We start from the raw sequence: 20,265 nt of genomic DNA on the forward strand, positions 1-20,265 counted from the left end.
AGAGCGGTCTTTGGGCCCAGAGGCAGCGCCCGCATTTAAAGTACTTGCCTAGAGAAGGGGTGCGGGTGGGACCGCTGCCCGAAATGGGGCGGGGCAGGAGGGAGGAGGGGCCTTGGGGAAGAGGGCGGGGCAGGAGGGAGGCGGGAGTACCTCTGAGCAGCAGCAAGCCGCAGTGACCTCCAGCATCTGAGCGGGCATCGCACCGTTGTGTGCAGGGACTGGGCATCTGAGATCCCCCCTCGGCCAGCCCTGCCTGGTCACGGAACAGGAGGGCCTAGGGAGCTCCCTGAGAGCTTGGGTGTGTGGATGGGACTCTGAGCTCTGGACAGCTGGGCAGCACTGGCCCCACGGCGGCCCCCAGGGCAAAGATGGGGAGAGTCCCTGAGCCTTGCGACGCATTCAGTAGGGGACCACGATGACCGGCGCCAGCCCCTGGCCTGGAGGGGGAAGGGCTTGGCTGCCCGAGCCGGCCGCTTCCCCCCTGCAGCTATGACCACTGGCAATGACACTGTCTGGGGCTCTTCGGTGGGAGAGGAAGCCTGGGCCGGGGCGGGAGTCCAGGTGGAGGAGTCGGCACTTCCCACCTTCTCAACCGCAGCTAAGGTCCGAGTTGGAGTGACCGCTGCTCTGTTCCTGTCGTCTGCAGTAGGGAATCTGGCTGTGCTGTGGTCAGTGACGCGACCGAGATCTAGTCGACTCCGCCCCTCACCTGTCCGCCGACTTTTCGGCCATTTGGCCGCTGCAGACTTACTGGTCACTTTCGTGGTCATGCCACTGGATGCTGCATGGAATACCACCGTTCAGTGGCTCGCTGGAGATGTTGCTTGCCGGACACTCATGTTCCTGAAACTGCTGGCCATGTACGCGGCTGCTTTTCTGCCTGTGGTCATTGGGCTTGACCGCCAGGCTGCAGTGCTCCATCCTCTTGGACCCCGAGGGGGCGGGCGAAAGCTGCTGGGAACGGCCTGGGGGCTTAGTTTTCTGCTTGCCCTGCCCCAGGTGAGTGACCAAAGGATTGTGAGTTAGAGGAATCGAGGTATTATCCTGCTTTGGGAACTCAGGGAAAGATAACTTTTTTATCACCGCTTTGCCCTTCTACGTTCATTTTCTTACAATTTGCATAAAATTGAAATACTGAGTCGCTCAAGCCACCCCAGGAAGGTTTATGTGCTCGGTCCTGTTTTTCATTTTTCTCTCACTTTCCGGTGGGCCCTCTAAACTTCAGCTTTTTTCTTCTCAGTTTTCCTCCAACTGCACAGTAAATAACAGGAAATGAGAAAGGGAAGTGAAGTAAATTGAAATCATGGTATGTAAATGTGTGGTGCATAACTGAATCGGAATGCTTCAGGCAGTTCTGATGATCAAATCTTAAATCATCTGGGAGCTTTAAAAAGTTATAAAAGACCCACGGAAATAAAAGTGCCTTTTTACCAAAATAAACAAAACCGGATGAACTAAGAGGATAGAACAGCTTCTATTTTAGGATAGACTAGAAAAATACTAGGATTCTTCAATTTGGAAGGAGACTAAGAAAAAAAACAACCCAGTTCATTTACAAATTCAGCACTTTAAAGTTAGGAAACACTAGACACATCTCATTTGATCTCACGACAACTGTTTTTCTGCAATAAAAGGGTTTATAAAATCATTAAAAGTCACTAATTTGCACAATACAAAAACAAGGTGATTCCCCTTGAAGCTACAGAAGATGTGGAAATACTAAATGCAATCCTAATCATGGTGTTAAGGCTAACATAAGTATTTTACCCAATGAGTAGTAAACATTCCAAGAATTGGTTCCCTAACCACAGAGAAACCCATTGTAATAGCAGACAGAGGGAGGAGGTACCCTAGTGTTTTTCTTCTTTTACATAAAGACAAAATTAGATATATACAGTACATCAATGCCAACAAATTAATAATGATGATTTTGAGGGTGAAAGTGGGAGAGATATTTTGCAAAAGGGGATGTTTGGCCAGTTCTAAAGTAACTCGAGGTAAATGTTTTCTGATAGATTTTTTTAACCCTTAACTTCTAGCTCAGTATTAATTCTAAGACAGAAGAGCAGCAAGGGGAGGGAAGTGACTTGCCCAGGTAGGAAGTGTCTGAGGTCAAATTTGAACCCAGGTCTTACTAATTTTAGCCTGGGCGTTTTATCCACTGTGCTGCCCCTTAGAATTGTTTTAATAGATGGTGAGATTTTTTAATAAAATTTGACATTTTGAAAATGTGTTGGTGTTTTAGAATTTAATATAAGTTCTTTCGTTATTAAACACTAATTAGATTGCTTGCTTATGTTTAAGTTTCCAGGTGCTTGAGAACTTAGAAAGGGGGGGGGGGTTCAGCATGTATTGAAAGATTTCTACTTTTAATCTGCTATGTGGCTTTGAATAAGTCACTTACTTCTCGGCCTTATTTGCTTCCTCTATAAAATGAAGCTTTAGGCTAGACAGTCTCTAAAATCCCTTCCTGCTATATGATTATATGAATCTGTCTTATTTTCCATGGAAAGGATAAGAAGAGATGATTGTGGGTAAGCTGAAGTGCTATGGATTGTTTGGAGCCTTTATCTATTTTCAGAATGTGGAGACTTCGGATTTGCACCAAATACTGGCTTTTCCACATGCCCACCAGAAGCTAGGGAGGAGCAAATAGAATTTGTAAAGCCTCTAGGCTTTCATTTTCAGTTTATAGAAGGGTTAGATCCCTGGGCCTTTACTTGGTTCCATTGCCTTCTTCCTTAGTAGTCTGTCCTCTTTCAAAGTTAATTCTGGGGAGGGAGAAAGGGGGAGTTATTCCTAAACCTTAGAAGGCAGGATAAGAAAACAGTGAACACCTAGGGAAAAGAATAATCTCTTCTATTTATAAGTTTTACTTATAAAGGTTTTTCTTTAGTGGGTGGGCACTAATTATATAAAATGATCCTTAGGACTGTACTATAAATAGCCCAAGTTTCCCATGATGACCTTTTAATGGTCTTTTGAGTGAGTCTTTGGTTTTCTTCTCATCTCCACCACTGAGACTATGAGCAAGTCAACTGTTATTAACTTGTGCAACTTAACTCACAGGGTTGAAGGGAAATGATTTGGTGGCATTAAGCAATGATATGTATGGGTTTACTTTCCTCAGAATGCTTGAGGCAGCTAGGTGGCTCAGTGGATAGAAGCAGGCCTGGAGATGGAAGGTCCTGAGTTTAAACATAGCCTCAGATACTTTGACTTTGGCCAAGTCATTTAATCCTAATTGCCTAGCCCTTATTGCTCTTCTGCCTTGGAATTGCTAGGTAGTATTGATTCTAAGCAAAAAGTAAGGGTTTTAATTAAAAACAAAACCTCATGAGCTAGGTAGGTAGTATAGTTATTTTACATTCAACCTACTGACAGGTTCTGACCTGTCCTATGAAGAAGGAAAAGAGAAAGTAGTAAGCATTTGTATGTCTACTATGGGCCAGGCATTGTGCAAAGCACTTTACAATTCTCACATTTAGTCTTCTCACATCAGCCCTTTGAGGTAGATACTGTTATTATCCCCATTTTACAATGAAGGAAGCTAAGGCAGAGGTTATGATTTACCCTGGATTAATTAAGCCAATTAAATGTCTGAAGCTGGATTTGGTTAGTATTTGATTGTACCTGGGTACTAACTTGTAGAAAGGGAGACTGGAACTCTTGTTCTGACTCCCAATCCAGTATTACCTCATCAATACTTACCACTTTCCTATGCAAAATCAACTCAGGGTGGAGCCAAGTTCCAAGCAACTGGTAACATTTCAGTTATTGACAATGGCTCATTACCTTTCTTGTGAGATTTCTCCCTTTCTGCTAAAACAGCCTCTAAGCATGACTTCTAGTCACTTCATTTAAATGTCAGGATCTTTTAGCCTACATTGCTGAAATGAAAACCAAAAGCCTGCCATATAGTCTCCAAATAAAACCAATAAGCATTCAAATAGACCAACACAACATTAAAGAAAATGTTGATTTTTATTAATACTTTCACTAGTTGTGATACACAAGCTCTTCCTCAAGACATCTTATAGAATAGACTTAGTGGGTTTCTAACAGCATTTCTTGTTCAAACAATTCAAATTGACCACATGTAGCAAAAGTAGTAGCACCATGGGTTGTTAGTTTATCAGATAGCTAAAAAAAAAAAACCACCCTCTTCATGTGGTCATGTTTCATTAAAACAATTCAGCTAAATTTGTAAATACATGAAAGCCTTTAAATGGATGTTTATGCTTCCATCTATAATTTTTTTCGTTGGCATCACAGATATACTATTGTCCTAACCAATACTGCCCAGCTTTTTTTGGTAAAGATACTTTATTTTACCAATTACATGTAATAATTGTCCACATAAGTTTTCTGAAATTGTATGATCCAAATTGTCTCCTTCCTTCCCTTCCTAGAAATCAGCAATTTGATCTGGGTTAGACATGTATTATGCAAAACACGATATTGCCCTGTTAACATCCTTATGTTGTAGGGGTGAGTCAACAGAGGGATCAGGGGGTAGTGGTGGGGAATATTGTGCTGTAAGAAGGTGGAAGTCTTTGTTTTATACTCCACCCCACTCCAGCTGTTCCTGTTTCATACTGTCCGCCGTGCTGGCCCAGTCCCCTTCATTCAGTGTGTCACCAAAGGAAGCTTCAAGGCCCGATGGCAAGAAATCGCCTATAACCTCTTCACCTTCTGTGGGCTCTTCCTGATACCTCTGACAGCCATGGCAATCTGCTATGGCCGAATTGTATTCAGTGTGTCCAGACACCGAAGAGGGAAGGGGGAGCATGGTGAGACTCCAATTCCTAGATCCCGATTCTCATTGCCCAATCCATGGCTTCAGTCCCAATCTCCATGACAATTTCCTAGTCTTTAGCCTGTAGTGAGATTCCAATCACAAGAGCACACCTTAACTCCAGCCCATTGATATGGGGGAAATCAGTAAGAATCCAAATTTTGTCTGGCTGTTTTTCAAAAACCCCAGGTCCACAGGGTTGTTTCAGCAGGTGGTGGTATTACCTACCACCTTCTCCCTTGGCTATGGGTAATGGTTGGAATGGAGTCAGGCTGGTTAACTTTCTATTCTAAGGCAGTACCCCATACTCTGGTCTGCAGTCCTTTCCCCAGCATGCCTCCTCCCTAAACCCAACCTGGAAGGGCAATTCATACCCTCATTGAGGTGTATGTTTGTGCATGTGTACAAGGATAATATAGTATTCATCTATGAGCTTGAAAAAGAACTGCAATATACATCAATCCATCTCCCTCTTTCCATCAGCTTGACTTATGCCCACCTAGTACCTAGAAAGGGAAGAATTGACAATTATTCATCTCTGACTCCCCAGCCCCTGCTGGTCAGTTCGCTCTTCGTCGTTCCTTTGACAATCGCCCCCGTGTGCGGCTTCGGGCCCTTCGACTAGCCCTACTTGTCCTGCTGACCTTCGTTATCTGTTGGACACCCTACTACCTGCTGGGCCTATGGTACTGGTTCTCTCCCAGCATGCTAAGCAATGTCCCTCCCAGTCTCAGCCACATTCTGTTCCTCTTTGGTCTCCTCAATGCTCCCCTGGACCCCTTACTCTACGGCGCCTTTACTCTTGGCTGTAAAAAAGGGCACCAGGGACTTGGTTCAGATTCTTCCCGGGGGAGAATGGACTCTTGGAGAGTCCCTCAACAAGTGATTCAGGAACGTAGCCAGCTAGAAGTGAACACAGAGGGTAACGGGAAGGCAGGAGAAATGGAGGAGACAACTCTTTAACTCTTGCTGAGATCCATTTGTTAGCTCTACCTCCAGGCCTCCAAACACAAAGTAATAAAGAATAACTTTTTTCAGAATCCCCTACCTTGTCCCTGTTGCCATCCCCACTCATTACCTACCCAAGCCAAACCGACAAAATATGGATGGCACATGAGTCTCCTGGTAAAGAAGATTCTTCTTCTACCTCTAGTAAGGGAAAGAATAAGAACATCCTAGACTTTAGTAATTCAATACTTAGAATACCCTTGATATTTCCCTTAATATTATAGTACATTTTACTCACTTAGTTGGAAGTGGAATGGGTTGTCACTACTTAAAAGACTCAGAAAAAGCCTGGGTTGTCTCCCTGGCTTTTTACCTGTTATTTTTGATTCTCTCACATGTAGAAAAGAAAACTAAACTGTTTATTCACAACTTAAAAGGAACACTTATGGAGGCTGGAGATTAAATCAAGAGTCCCATCCCAGCCCCTTTCCTCCAAGGCTGGATATAGGCAAACTGATCCACTGGAGAGAGTGAAATCAGAGAAATGAATCAGTCATCGACGTCTCCGATCTGGACTCCTACTCCGTCTTCTGCCACCTCTGAGAAAGTAAAGTAAAAAGGGTAGTCTGTCAGGGCACCTAGATCATAAACCAAATATTATACTCTTCACATCAGCATTCATCCAATTCACAATCCTTAGCTCTTTCCTCCTCACCTCCTTTTGCCTTTGGGTGGCCCTCGAACAAAACACCAGTCCACACTTATTGGCTGTCCCATCATATCCTGGCCATTGAGCCCCTCCATGGCAGCTTGAGCCTCCTTGTATGTTTCATATTCAACTAGAGTATAACCCTGGAGAAAAGATAAAAAGGCATCAGTCAGCCCCCATCCATACAAAGCATGGCAATAAATTCCCCTTGTTCCTACTTATGAAACCTAAACTTCAACTAAATAACACAAATATCAAGACCTGTAAGTTTCCCTTTAATGAATGTGCAACATGAACCCACCACTTATACTGTGTTTCTGTTATTTATTCCAATGTGTCTTTTCTGTGTAAAACTAAATTAACTTTCAGTTATTACTTTAATCCAAATTTTCTCATCACTCCACACATAGTAAACCCTCTAGATCTGACTGCCACACTCCAATCCTGAATTTAGAAGGCTCACAGCCCAAACTTCCAACTTACTTTGAGGTATCCTGTTCGCCTGTCCAGGTTGAGGTGAATATTCTTGATTTCCCCATACTCTGCAAATTTGTCATGTATGTCTTCTTCGGTAGCCTCCTCATGGACCCCAGTCACAAAAAGAATCCAACCCTCCACAGCTAAGGAGTCAAGAACATAGGAGGGGGAAGTGTCAGAATTTGGAATGATGGTTCTTAGACACCCAAAGATTAGGCAGGAAGGAGCTCTGGGAGAAGTGTCAGTCTAAGGGGAAGGACTACCCCCCTCCCACGTTATGTCCTCTCACTCTAGTCACTCACAGCGCTGTGGTCCGGGCTCATCTCCGTCCTGTTCCACGCTGTCATAATCCTCTCGCATTCGGGCTCGGGAGCCTTCTTCTGTGAAGCATAGGCAACAGGTCTCAGTAAACGACGGCGGTTCATCCCCGAGGGCGGCCCGCCCCGCTAGCCCGCCTCTACCCCGACCTCACCTGAGCCAAAGCCGCGGCCCTTGCGTTTCTTGGCCTTCTCCTTCAGTTTGTGAATGCTCTCTGGAAGGAAGAGAGAGGAGGTCAGGGAGGCCAGACCCATCCCTCTGGCCAGAGGCCCGACCCTACCCGGTCCGGTGGCCCGGGTATGCCTCCGCCTCCCGCCAGATTCCCTCTCGGAGGACCGGCCTCTGCGGCGGCGCCGGTCCCTCCAGCCCCCAGCCCGCCCGCCCGCCTGCTCGCCCCCTCGCCCCGCACCGTCCCCATCCTCGTCCATGGCGAAATCTTCGCCTCCGGCCTCATGAAGATCCAGTACGTCTGCCATCTTGAACAGCTCACGGTCTCCTCGGAGGTTCCGCAGCAAGGAACAGTGGGAAACAATGGCGGGGAACTGAAACACCCCAAAGCTGTTGTTGACTGCTTGGGGAGCCAATCAGACGACCAGATTCTAAAACTCTCTCTTCTCTTTGGCGGGGAGGCGGGTCAAAGCAAGCCAGCTCACCTCCGGGTTGGAGACGTGTGGGCTAAAGCACAGACCACGTGACCGAGGGCGAGGATATACGCGACCTGCGCCTGCGTCCTGAGCCCTATGCCCTGCGCTCAGTCCCCACTCCAGGCTTCCCCCCACCCACCCACCCCCCCTTCCGGACTGCCGGGCTTTACCTCCTTCGGCAGCTTCCGGAACTGGTGTACTCTTTCAGCTATTCAACCGTTCCTCTCTTTTGTGGCACCTTCCTTTCTTCTCTCCTGAGAGGGAAGAACAGAGAACGGGCGGGAGAGAAAGCCATTTTGATTTGGGAGCCCACCTTCCTGCCGAACCTCAGCGAGTCCGGCCGGCCATGCCAATTGCTTGCTATTTTGGTTACTGGGCAGTGCGGGGCACAGCTCTAAAGACAAGCTCTTTTACTCCTTTTCCTCGAGAAGATGAGCCCACGCTTTTGCAGACTCCGCTTCATCGCAGCTTGGTCCTGAGGAGCCAGGCTTTTAATCTCTTCGCAACTGGCTTGGAGGTCGAGACTTCAAATCTTAAGGCACCTCCCACCCGCAGCTTGCCCCGCCCCCAAACAAAAGTAGTAAAACGGAAAAATACGGTGGAAATCGCTTTGTGGCAGAAGAGATTCTTTAGCGTCACCGGGTCTATACCATAGGAAAATTGGTGTGGTTCTTCAACATGGTAGTTTGAACGGTGAATGCACCAGTTACTCTTTACTGGACTTAGCTTTTTTCCATTTTTGCGGCTTTGCGATTCTTTCAAAATCTTTCTCTCAAGCGTCCAACTTCATCTCGATCCCTCCTAAGCTTAGACATTTTCCTCCTTAACTGATACTTACTCTCCAAAACTCCCTTACTCTAGATTTGTTTTCAACTCTCTTCAAAATTAATTCCCTCTACATCTCATATATCCCCAGTATCTCCTAATCATCTTTACTAACGAAGTTAGGATCTCCTTTAACCAAAAATCTTCATTTAGCTGTCACATTCAAATTATGTTTCTTCTCTTTCTAGCATCTAAAAAGAAATCTACCGGCTGCTTCTACTTTCTCATCACAGGTTATCCTTGCACCTTATAGATCAGGAAACTGAAGCTTGACTTTTTGCAATAAATTACCCCTGACATTCTACTGCAGCTCTCTTGATCACTAATGATTTCCTTAGGATTTCTGTTTTCAACTTTGACCCTTCTTTAGCATTTGATACTCCTCCTGCTTCTTTGTATTACTACTTTCTTGAAGTTCCTACCCCTTTGATGTTCTCATTTCCTGTGTCCTCATCTTCCCTGAATGCCACTGGTATTCATTCTCCTTTGGATCTAGCATGAGTTCTCTTTCTACATTCTCTCCTTTGGGAATTTTGTCTACTCCCAAGACTTCAATTATCATATCCATACAGATGACTTCCAAACTCTTTGTAGCCTCTTGGCTAGATCTCCAGGCCTATTTTCAAACTTCTTAGTTTCCATCTCTATTTGATAGACCCACGTTAGTTCAAAGTATGTCCAAAGTTGAAGTCATCTTTTCCCTGAACCTGACTCTTCTCTATTTCTCTTGAAGTCACTCCCACAGTTACCCAAGCTGGTAACCTTGGAGTTATCTGAATCTTTCCTCTTTCTTCATTCTCCAATAATTTAACTCTGCAATAGCTCCTCAAGACCCCCTCAGTTCCCACTATAACTTCTCTCATTTGAACCCTCATCTTACCTCACCTAAACCACTGTAATAGTTCTTGACTGGTCTTTCTTATCTCTAGCCTATTCATCTCTCTAGTCAAATTCTCACCCAACTGCCAGAGTTTCTAGTGCACTGTTATAATGACTCTAATAAAAAATCTTTAGTGGTTTTTCATTGCTACTGAATAAGTATAAACTGGTATCTGTCCTTCCATGATTTAGGTTTAACACACCTTTCTACTCTTGTGTTATTTCTTTCCAGGAACTCTATGTTGTATCCAAAATGTACTATGGACATTTTTCATACTAGCCTCCATAGCTGCATTTGCTTAGCCCATTTTTACATACTGAAGTTCCTAATTTTGCTTTAATGCCTAACTCAAGTGCAATTTTCTCTACAAATTGTCCCCTGCCCACCCCCCCATGATTTAAATCCTGATTAACATTTTGCTTACACATTTATATTTCTGTCATTCTCTTCATTAGAGAGTAGGATATGTCATATCTTTATATATCCAGTGTCTAGGATGATGGTATCCACTAAATATGTGAAATTAATTGTAATTAGTTAAATTGGGATTAAGCCTAGTTAGAGGCAATCACATCTCTGACCTAACCCAGACAGGAGCTCTTTGGGCATAGGACCTTAAGAGTGAGGGAGAGCCTATTCTAGGTACTAATGAAGTTGTGACTATCACCTGTTCCTTTGAACCCAAATATGGTAGTCACCTAGGCAGTTCCCAAAAGAAAAGACAGCTACTTAATCCTATACTTAGCCTCAGACAAAAGATTCCTAGCCTGCCCTCCATCCAAAGTTAATTAAATCTTATGGCATACTTAAGGGGACCACACCCTTACTTGTGAATTCTCACACCTTGACCTAAACCCTTAGCCAAAGGAAAACCTAACCAGTAATGCCATCTACTGACAAAAACTGGAAATAAAAGCAATTTAATAATTAAATTTAAACATATTAAGAAAACCATTCAAATGATTTTTGATAGCATTTCCCAAGCTGGAACAACATTGTTTCTTTGGTATTTAAATTGGCTCATAATCCCAGAGAATATATCACAGTGGATATACTTAACACTGTTCCTGGGTATGCTTATGATAGCAGGATATGTAGCCATCCATCTATCTCTCTTTAAGAGAAGATTGCCAAACAGTCTGAATAATCTGCAACACATCCAATATGGGGTTTGTCCACACTATGCTCAGTGCCAATATGGGGATCCCCAGAGGTGTAACCAAAGTAAATCTAGATGGATGATGATATTGGGGAGGAGAAGGAAATTTAATGATTCTGGAGGTGACTTTTTAAGCCCTTTCAGACTCCATTGTTTTATTAATGATTAATTCTTTTTAGTTTTGTTTCCCCTCCATAATAGTGAACAAACAAGTCTTTGTAACATGGCTATTGGAAATGAAGAAAAAGGACTCTGGAATACAGTGCCAATCCTTTCACATATATTGCATTTACTGATTGTTTTAAGATTTAATTTTGTTTCTTAATTGTCACTTATATGATGAATGGACTTTATCAAACTGGTTACAACCTGTATTAACAATCTTAAAAAAATTTAATGAGCTAAATATCTCAATTGATTTTCAGAAATAATTTTTATTTATTTAGTAGTATATACTACCTCTGATCATTTGCCTGCCTCTGAGTTCTTTGTAACAAGAGGTAAAGGTTATTTAGTAGCTGAAATGATTACTATATATTCCCCACCTTCACATTTGTAAAAATGTAATGGATGAGATGTAGAATAGTCTTATACCAAAGGAGCTGGGAAGATGTTCCTAGGGCATGGTACACCTGGATGGCTCTCAAGAGGGAGCATCTCGAAGGAAGCCTAAATACTTTTCTGCATTTTTTTAAACCCTTCAGCTTATTTTACTCTACTTTACCAGAATGATCTAAATTCCTGGTATCATTTTAGACCCCCCCAAAAAAAGGGTTTTCATCAACAGTACAGAGGTTTGTGTTTTGGGTTTTTTTCTGGGCTCCTCTGCCACATTTTGGAATGATGGTATAGACTTTGTTAAAAAATATCTCAGCCAAGATTGAAAGATTTACTACGGCGTAGAATTTATGACAAGTATTCATGAATTCAAAGATTTTTTCAAATGTCATGTGGGAAGCCAATAAGAGAATAGATAAAAATCTCAGACTCCTCTTTTGACCCCTTTTGTGATCCTTGTGATTTCTTGTTGAAAAGTATTGTGGCCTTATTGAAAAGCTTTAAGTTCCTAGCAAACCTGAATTTAAAAGGTTAACACTGTTCCCCTTTGACCAGGAATGCTGCTGCCTGGTATAGCCAAGGCCAAAACTTTAGCAGGGGCAATTCAACCCTGAGAAAAATATTCCCCAACTTGGCTTTCTGATAAGAATCCAGTCAAAATTCAGCCTTGGCTTTGGTCTGTTCTGAAGACAATGTTTTGTGTTTTGATATGACATAATTTGTAACTTCTACGAATCTGTGAAGTTCTGGGGGAGGTTCTTTTGTGTGAAATGAGTCTTGAAATATATATAATAAACTCATGCTTCCAGCTCTGTCACATGCATTGGAGATAATAGTCCATAGAAAAGTAGACACCATTTTTGGATCACATTGAATTCCTGAATTTTTATTTTACTATTGCCTTTTATTTTTCTAATAGAATATTTGATTTTCCTTTTTTTTAATTCCTTGTACTTAAAATACATATAATCAATATTAATTTTTGATTCTGCAGTAATATAAGTTTAAAATATATTTTCTCTAATATTAATTCATACCCCAAAGCTTTAGACTAAGGTAACCTATCATTTATTGATAAATGTTATGGGACTATGATTAATGTTTATGCCCGATTCTAGGAGATGGGATACAAAAGGAGCACAGACTTCATCTGCACAGTGCCATAGAAGCACAGACTTAAATTGAATAGTGCCATGGAGCACAAGGTCAAAAAAGACCATACCAATCCAACTAGGATTGTTGAACTTTTATGCCAATACTAAAGGACTTGAACTTAGTGTAAGACTCAAAGTTGCGACGCTTAACATATGTTAAGATGTAAGACTCTTTGTACTACACTGCCAGTTAAGTACCGAAGGTTGGCCATCATTGTGGCTCCCCTATCCCTGAGAATGAAGGTAAATCAGACCAGGGAATGACCTTTCCCTTTTACAAAAAAATCTAGTCCTTTTTTCTCTTATGATATGGCAAATTGCTGGCTGCCAATGGGTAAGTGCAATATTACTGCATTTTGTCCTACAGATTTATGGTACAGAATTTACTTTAATTGAATCCTAATACAAGGGCCTTTTATGAATTTATTCTTGTTTACTTAAAATTTTACATACATAGATTTTTATATTTTGATTCTCATTTTGAATATTTCTCCCAAAATTTAATTTTATGTTTTTTATTTTTCTTTTGATAATTGACTCATACACCCCATATCTCAATGATATCTTCTGAGCTGATCTCAGGTTCTTTTTTAAACACCCTCTTCAGGGGGGATTGTATTTTTATAAAAATCCAAGTTTCAAAATTTTGTTCGAGAAAATTTTCAGGAAAAGAAGTCTGCTAATGCTTTGAAACCAGAAAATGGACTATTTGCCTGTAGAAAACTACATTGAATCAAGATGATCCAGAAAAGATGCCTGCAGAAATCTAAAGTTGGATCACATTGCCTAAATAATGGGATCTAACTAGTGAGACAATACAATACAATTAAATTGACTGTAATGCAGAGTTGGAAAGGGATATGCATTAGTAACATAAAAGGATTAATGTGCTAAACTAATACTTATTAGACAATATTGAGCATCTACTACAACACTTACCTTGATTCTTTGAGAAGGTAGACTGCCTTTGGGTTGTTAAAATATGATTAGTTAGGATGGACAGATTATAAAAAAATTGTTTCCACCAGGAATTAGAAGGCAAATAATAAAGATATTTTTTGTTAGTCTTAGAGCCATAGAATTTTAGAGTAAGAAAAAACCTTAGGGTTATCTAGTCCAATACTGATAAACTGCAATCAATTAAAATACCTATTGAGATTTAAAGTAGTTAAATGACATCGACAAAGTATTTTATGAAAAAATTCAGTTCTGATCATATCTTGCCTTCATTCTCAACCCTTTTCCCCTTAGAAACCTTCAAAAGCTGTTCGTTCCTTATCATACTCCTTAATTTGGTGATCAGGAGTGTTAATGATTTGGCCTCAGGCTCAATTTTCTAGTCCTTTCTCCTGCTATTTCCCTTCAAATGGACTATGTTCTATCAAAATGGACTACTACATTTTTTGTTTGCCTGAGACCAATAAAGAATTGAACCATCATTGGGTTACTTAAAATTCTGTAAGAATTTTTTTTTTGCACCAAACAACCCTAAAGAGTAAAGATTTACTTTAAGATGGTCCTCAAAGTGTGGGAGGTAAATATGAGGTTCCTTCTATTTCACTGATGAAACTTACTGCCATTTTCCAACCCCACCTACAAGAAAGAAAAAAAATTGAAAAAATCTTTTCAGCTTACCTAGACTAAAGCAGGCAACTCAGAAGAAGAAGCCTCCTGGTGGGAGATTACAGATGCAGAACAACTGCATAAAATGTCAGATTTACTTTGGTATTGGTTAGTTTTGTCAGACTTCTAAAAATATTTTTCTTTGCTATAAGGGATACATATCTATCTGGAAGGGGGATATAGCTAGACATGTAAATGACAAAATAAAAATTATCAGTAAACATTTTTATAAAATATGTTAAGTTCCCCGAGATGGTTTCAAGAAAAAGTCAATATGGCTGGCTACAGAAAATTGATTTTTAATCGTATAAAAGTGTGCATACAAAATATGTAGAAAGTAGTAAAAGTTATGACACAAAACTGAAGATGGGCAGTATGAACACTGTCTCAAGCTCATTTTGATCTAACCAGTAAATAAGACAAAGATCACCAGCTTGTGGCAGATCAAGGGACCAGCTCCCTTTTCTTTCCCAGGGAGAGAGGAACAAGGAGAAAAGAAGAGACCCAGATGAGGGAGCAAGTAAGTGATTTGGAGATTCAAATACCAAATGAAACAACTAGTCTACTTAGAGGCAATCACATCTCGGATCTTACCCTGAGCAGGAGCTCTTTACATTTGTCTGTATTTGGGGCAGAGGTGGGGGGGTTGGGGATTGGGGAAGGGAAGTAGGACCTCAAGAGTGAGGGAGAACCCATTCCAGGTGCTAAAGAAGTTGTGACTATCACTTGTAACTTGTGGCCCATATATAGTAGTCACCTGGACATCTCCCAAATAAAAAGAGTTGGTCATCTCACCTAAAGGAGGAAGTTGGGCTATATTGCCTAATCATTCTAAAAGTGAAAATTACGACTGAACAAGATTAAATGAGCTTCAACCAAAGAAAACTGCAAAAAAACAAAATGATTCTCCAAGCCTAATTTTAAAAGTGCATTCACAGTGATATATGATAATGTAAAGGAGGTTGTAGAAGCAAATAAAAAAAAAACCCTCCAGGCCACAAAGTTAATTTTTTGGTGCCCTTCCAGAAAATTCTTCCTATATTTCCTCAGGGGAGAGTGAGGTGGGAAAACTCCCTAGTGAAAAGAAACACAATTAGGATTTCTGAGACAAGCAGCTGGTCCTGGATCTCTTTCCCCAAACATTCCAGATTGGAAATCCAACCAGATCATTGGCCAGTTCGGTTTACTGAACAGCTCTGTCATGGTGGTCAACTGAGAGGAAGAGAAAGAATTCTGAATCATGGTAAGAGGCAACAGCATGTGGTAGTAGAAGTTCTGGACTTCAGACATGAGTTCCAATTCCAGTTCCAACTTTTGAGTCTCCGTTTCTTCATTCAAAAAATGATGATACTACTACTTATACTACCTACTTACTACTTTAAAGGGTTGTAAGGAAAATGCTTTATAATATTTAAAGCATCATATAAATGTGTGCAACTACTACTACTAGAATATTGTCAATATGTAAAACAGCAGCTATTTAGAGGAAGAAGAAAAGTCTCCCACAAGTGAAAACATCCTTTCTAAGGAACAAAGTAATGGGAGGAACATATATGTACATATACATATATATATCAATATCATGGGTATGTTTCATTGAGCATACAGCTTGTGTTGTCTCTAGAGAGCAAAGAGCCCCTAAGCCAGCATTGGGTGTAAATCAAAAGGGTAGGGAGAAGGAGAGGATAAGAAATAGAAATTTCAGAATCCATAACCCAGACTCTGTAGGGTGAACTGTATAAAATATCTGGTTTGTTGGAGTAATACAGATTCGTCTTGATAGGAGCTTGGATTGGTAGTGACATCCAAGTTATACTTAGGATCACACTTCATCTCCCCTGGCCTTTTTCGGGAGTCAAGTACACGTAAGAAGTTAGGCATCCCTGTCCTGAACAGGAATGAGGAATGGCAGGATGTGATAGGAATGACTTGGTCTTGAAGAGGTCCATTTCTAGGCAATCCAAAGCCTGAAGTTTCATACTCTTAGGTACCCTGTTTAAATCAAAGGGGAAGGAGGCACTGGGGCTGGGATAGGAGGACAGTGAGCTTGAGCTCAAAGTTCTTACAAAATGGCTATGTTTTTCAAAGGTTGACAGAGGTCCCTATACAAAAAAAAAAAAAAAAAAAAGCTCAAAAACCTCTTTTCAGTAACTTGAGAACTTGGTATTATAAGAGTCCATTGATGTCCATAGGTTGCCCCTAGAGACCTCCATGTAGAGTGGAGGATATGTTTCAAATGAAACAATTACAGAAAAGATCAGGAAAGAAGAAAATGGTTTTCCTGGACAGATAGGAAATCAGATCTAGATTTAGTGTTTTTTAAAGTGTAAAAAATGAGTGTCTTTACAGAAATTTTTCTGAGTCTTAGAAAATAGATGTGCAAACAGAGGCTCGGAGAGGTGTGGTAGGGGTAGGAATATCTAGCAGTTAGAAGAGTGCATGGTGCCCAGTTGCCCAGCAGCCAGCATGAGAATGTCCTTCTTCTCCTTGTGGAAGCGAAGTTCTTTGCCAGCCAGCCGGGCCTCATCCAGCTCCCTCTCAGTGGATGCCAGCTCTCTGGAAAGTGCTCCTGGTACACCCTGCTCCCGGCTTACCCAGTCCAGTGCCATCTGGTGGCGAATATCATCATCCAGGGCTCTGTGTGAGTAATGAGCCAACACCTCCTGATGGAAAAGGGAATGGGAAGGTCATTTGGTCACCACAGGGCTTCTTGACACTTTGATTCAACTGGGACCTAAGAGTACCTTTATCATGGAGTCTTTACTGGGATTAGAACTGACCTGAAATTTCAATAAGGCCACAGGGAGAACTCTCCAAGGTGGGAGACAAAATCTAAAGTTAAGAGCAAAGAAGGGAAGGCTAGTGGAAAAAGCAAGAAAGCCAGTAAAGGCTCTGCCATTCCTAGCCTGGCAAAGGGAGACCTGCTCAGTTTCAGACCCTAAAACAAACCATCTCAACAACAGCTTTTCCATTTTCTTCTTGGAATCACTACTTACCTGTCGGGAACACTGTCTCTCCCTCATGGCCTTCAGGCTGCCATTCCAATGCAATAGTTGGAAAACTGTCATCAGTTCCTGGGGGAAGAATGGGACAAGGTAGGGGGAAGCAATGGTTGCACTTTTTGAAATTCCTAGGACCCCAGAGCCTAAAATTTAGGACTCATATGAACTTAAATACAGCTACAATGTCTTTTAAGTCCTAATCAAATTATCATTAAGCAAAGACAAGTTGTTTAGGTAGAACAATTTTAATGGGTGGGAAGTTTTAAAAGGGAAAAATAGAATCGACTTAAAAGTATGCTTGATGCAGAAGCCTGGGAAGAAAGCCAAAAGTTTTATATGGCTCACTGTTCCAAGATGACCCATCCCTGTGCTCCAACTCTGGAAGGAAGAGAGAACAGGGCTTCAAAGGAAATCTTCCAAGAGATTGTCTAGTAAGCATTCATGGAATGGAGAGTTGGAGGGCTGGGGGTAATAAAGGTACTATAGCCCTGAGTTAGAAGTGCTATACCATGAGCTGCTACGTAAAAAGAAAACCAGAGGAGCAGGGCACCTCTACTGAAGAAAAGGACAGTGGAATAGTTAGATGAACAGGACTCTTCAAACCACAGAGTGGAAGTATTTCAGCTGGAAAAAAAGAGGGTAGCTGACAAAGATGATACCTGGAATTCCAGCATAGACTTGCCCTTGTTGGACTCCAGCATGAAGCGGAAGGCACCAATCCCTGTGTTAGGGTTGTCAGCCTCTTCTCTGTTGCCCTGTTGAAAGAGACATACAAAAAAAAATTTGGGTTTCCAATTGACAACAGTCCTAGGTATAGTATTTTGCTAAAGGGCTTGAACTTGTCTGATTTTGTTTGGGGATGAGTAAGGAAGGGTTTTTTTTTAAAAAGCATCTATAAATATTATCTCGTTTAATTCTCACAACCCTATGAGATAGATGATATCATTATCCCTATTTGACAGACAGGAAAACTGAAACTAAGCAAAAAATAAATGACTTGCCCAGAGTCAAATAAGTAATGAGTAGGCTGGGTTTGAACTCAAGTCTTCCTGAATCCAGACCTGCTGATCTATCCATTGTGTTTAATAGCTGCCTCTGTGCCAGTTAAGGTGGTTCTCTTCTATTCATGGGGAAAATCACAAATTCAGGGATGTAGGGTTAGGCCACCTCAGGAATAATAGCTTCTGACCAGTGGTCACCGAAGCAGCCAGCACTTGATAGAGAGGAATAGCTAGGACATGAGCTATCTACAGTGGATTGTTATAGAGGCATATGCTTCCTGGAGATTACCTCAATCTGCTGAAGTGGAAATGAAACTCAAACACATGTGTCTTAACTTTCAGCCTAATGTGCTTCAAGTTCTTTGGGGTTAAGTCCAGCTAAAGGGTCAAGGCTATATAAGAAGTGATGTAGACATACTGTTCTATGACCCAAATGAGACAACAATCCAGCTTGTGTCCAGTCTCCTGGAGCAGCAAGGACTACAACATCCTAGAAACATGGGAGATTTTAAGTTCTTTTCATGGTCTTTGAAGTGGCAGAGATAAACGCTACCATTTTTTCCCATGCTAATTCCTTTCTACCTCTTCTAAGTAGATAAAAAATCTCCAGCACATCTCCACTTTTGTTTCTCCTCATATCCAGGATATTGAGGCAGAAAAGGGTAAAGTAAGACTAAAATGTAAGAGTGGGTTGGTCAGGATTGATTGAGGAGAAGAGACAACCATTCCCATTATTTTCTCCCACCATTTGATTCAGCCTGCATAGCACCTCAACCTCTATCAAACCACCTGTCAAAGTTACTGCAAAGTTATCAAATTATGTTTTTTGTTGTTTTAAACTGGAAGGGATATTTAAGTTTATCAAGTTGACTGGATTTATAGATGGAAAGAGAAACACAGAGTGACCTGCTGGGGTCACTCTGCTTGCACTTGTGGTAGAACAAGTCCCAAGGAGCAAAGGTAGCAACATTATACAGCTACCTGGGACTAAAAGCAAGAATGAAAATTTCAGTTTTACTTCTGGATTAAAAACAAATGAGAACTGTTGTCTTAAAAGTCTGGTTGCTAATAAAGATATTAATCTATCCAAATTCTCTGTTCCCTATGTTTATTAAAAGAAGTGGTACTGATAGATAAGCCAAAACAGATTTCAGTTTTGATTTAAGATTTTGCTATGTGATTTATTTGTGGCTTCCTAATTATTTTTGCATTCTCTAAATACATTGAGATTGAGGAAAAGAGGACAATACTGAGTGGCAGGGATTAAAAATGGGCCAAAATTGATCTTCAATTCAGGTAATGTAAGTTACCATAGTCAATTTGGTATATGTTTCTTTACCTTTGGCAAAAAGCAGGAATAGGAACAGAAAAATGGATCTTACTTCACAGCTATAGAGAAGCAACTGTTGATTTTGAGGAAAGGGTAGGGGTAAAATGAGAGATAGCAATATTTATGGCAGAGATCTAGCTCTCAAATCAGAAATGCTCATCTAAAGGAAGGATTTTTTTAATGATCCTTTTAAAGAATAATTTTTTTGCCCCTACCCACTAAAAAATCAATGTAGAGTCACATAAAAGGATTCCTTCCTGGAGTTGGTGGCAAATTAAACAGGAAAGGTGGAGAGATAAGAGGGACCAAGAGAAGGAAGCAGGTATGTACAGAATAGAAGAGAATGTCTCAAACCAAAAAAGCACCAAACAGAAGCAGACATTTTTATTTTGGAATATCTTTAACATTTCATGATTTACTAGTAAACTTCAGAAATTTCAGACCACCATCAAAAGAAAAGAAAAAGAGCATACATACAAAGAGCAAAAGCCAGACATGGATAATGAAAAACAAAGAAGAGGGATGAAAGAATAGACAAAGAAAAGAAAATTTCTCTACTCTTCAACTCTCCCTCACCCCAATTCCCAGAGCTTACATTGAAAGATGCCAGGGCCTCTGAGACACTCTTCTCAATAAAGTCATCTGTGATTCTCCGGGATGGATGCTCGTTAAATACAGAGTTCATTAGTGCAATCTTTGCAGCACTCCGACGGGCCTCCGCTTTTGTAGGGCAAAACTGGGCAGGAGAAGAGACACAGAGACAGGAAGGGAACATGTTAGTGTGTGTGTGTGTATATATATATATATATGTATATATATATACATATATATATATATAT

General features: G+C 41.2%; 3 protein-coding genes across 4 annotated transcripts in view; 1 reads left to right on the forward strand and 2 right to left on the reverse strand.

Moving 5' to 3' along the window:
- The first annotated feature begins 171 nt into the window (after positions 1–171).
- LOC123244230 (gonadotropin-releasing hormone II receptor-like) lies at positions 172–6,044 on the forward strand. The gene is made up of 3 exons (XM_044672575.1): positions 172–999; positions 4,583–4,793; positions 5,349–6,044. The coding sequence occupies exons 1-3, from the start codon at positions 490–492 to the stop codon at positions 5,759–5,761; spliced, it is 1,134 nt and encodes a 377-aa protein (XP_044528510.1). The 5' UTR covers positions 172–489; the 3' UTR covers positions 5,762–6,044.
- Positions 6,045–6,144: 100 nt separating this feature from the next.
- Positions 6,145–8,491, reverse strand: RBM8A (RNA binding motif protein 8A). 2 transcript variants are annotated; one of them, XM_044672576.1, is made up of 7 exons: positions 8,065–8,491; positions 7,660–7,792; positions 7,405–7,464; positions 7,235–7,312; positions 6,939–7,075; positions 6,462–6,598; positions 6,145–6,345 (listed from the first exon to the last, which is right to left on the reverse strand). In XM_044672576.1, exons 2-7 carry the CDS (start codon positions 7,724–7,726, stop codon positions 6,300–6,302), a joined length of 525 nt encoding a protein of 174 aa, XP_044528511.1. In that variant the 5' UTR covers positions 7,727–7,792; positions 8,065–8,491; the 3' UTR covers positions 6,145–6,299. The 2 variants fall into 2 exon arrangements, with proteins under 2 accessions (XP_044528511.1, XP_044528512.1); XM_044672577.1 differs by lacking the exon at positions 8,065–8,491 and having other exon boundaries at positions 7,660–7,895.
- A 5,885-nt stretch (positions 8,492–14,376) lies between these two features.
- The window catches only part of LIX1L (limb and CNS expressed 1 like), a 20,963-nt gene continuing 15,074 nt past the window's right edge, over positions 14,377–20,265 (reverse strand). Inside the window, exons 3-6 of the mRNA XM_044675547.1 lie at positions 20,022–20,162; positions 17,755–17,850; positions 17,090–17,167; positions 14,377–16,756 (exon numbers count right to left, since the gene is read on the reverse strand). Coding sequence (XP_044531482.1) covers positions 16,514–16,756; positions 17,090–17,167; positions 17,755–17,850; positions 20,022–20,162 — 558 coding nt within the window. The 3' untranslated portion in view covers positions 14,377–16,513. The remainder of the gene's footprint in view (positions 16,757–17,089; positions 17,168–17,754; positions 17,851–20,021; positions 20,163–20,265) is intronic.

Source organism: Gracilinanus agilis, chromosome 4 (assembly GCF_016433145.1).
Source record: "Gracilinanus agilis isolate LMUSP501 chromosome 4, AgileGrace, whole genome shotgun sequence".
NCBI classification, from domain to species: Eukaryota; Metazoa; Chordata; class Mammalia; order Didelphimorphia; family Didelphidae; genus Gracilinanus; species Gracilinanus agilis.

Excerpts from the sequence above, each read along its gene's own strand:
- RBM8A (XM_044672576.1), bottom strand. The coding sequence starts at position 7,726 with ATGGCAGACGTACTGGATCTTCATGAGGCCGGAGGCGAAGATTTCGCC. Across the intron at positions 7,465-7,659 it reads CATGGACGAGGATGGGGACG|AGAGCATTCACAAACTGAAG; the intron begins GTGCGGGGCGAG and ends TCTTCCTTCCAG. Across the intron at positions 6,346-6,461 it reads CCACCCAAAGGCAAAAGGAG|AGGTGGCAGAAGACGGAGTA; the intron begins GTGAGGAGGAAA and ends TTACTTTCTCAG.
- LOC123244230 (XM_044672575.1), top strand. The coding sequence starts at position 490 with ATGACCACTGGCAATGACACTGTCTGGGGCTCTTCGGTGGGAGAGGAA. Across the intron at positions 1,000-4,582 it reads TTCTGCTTGCCCTGCCCCAG|CTGTTCCTGTTTCATACTGT; the intron begins GTGAGTGACCAA and ends ACCCCACTCCAG. Across the intron at positions 4,794-5,348 it reads AAGAGGGAAGGGGGAGCATG|CCCCTGCTGGTCAGTTCGCT; the intron begins GTGAGACTCCAA and ends CTGACTCCCCAG.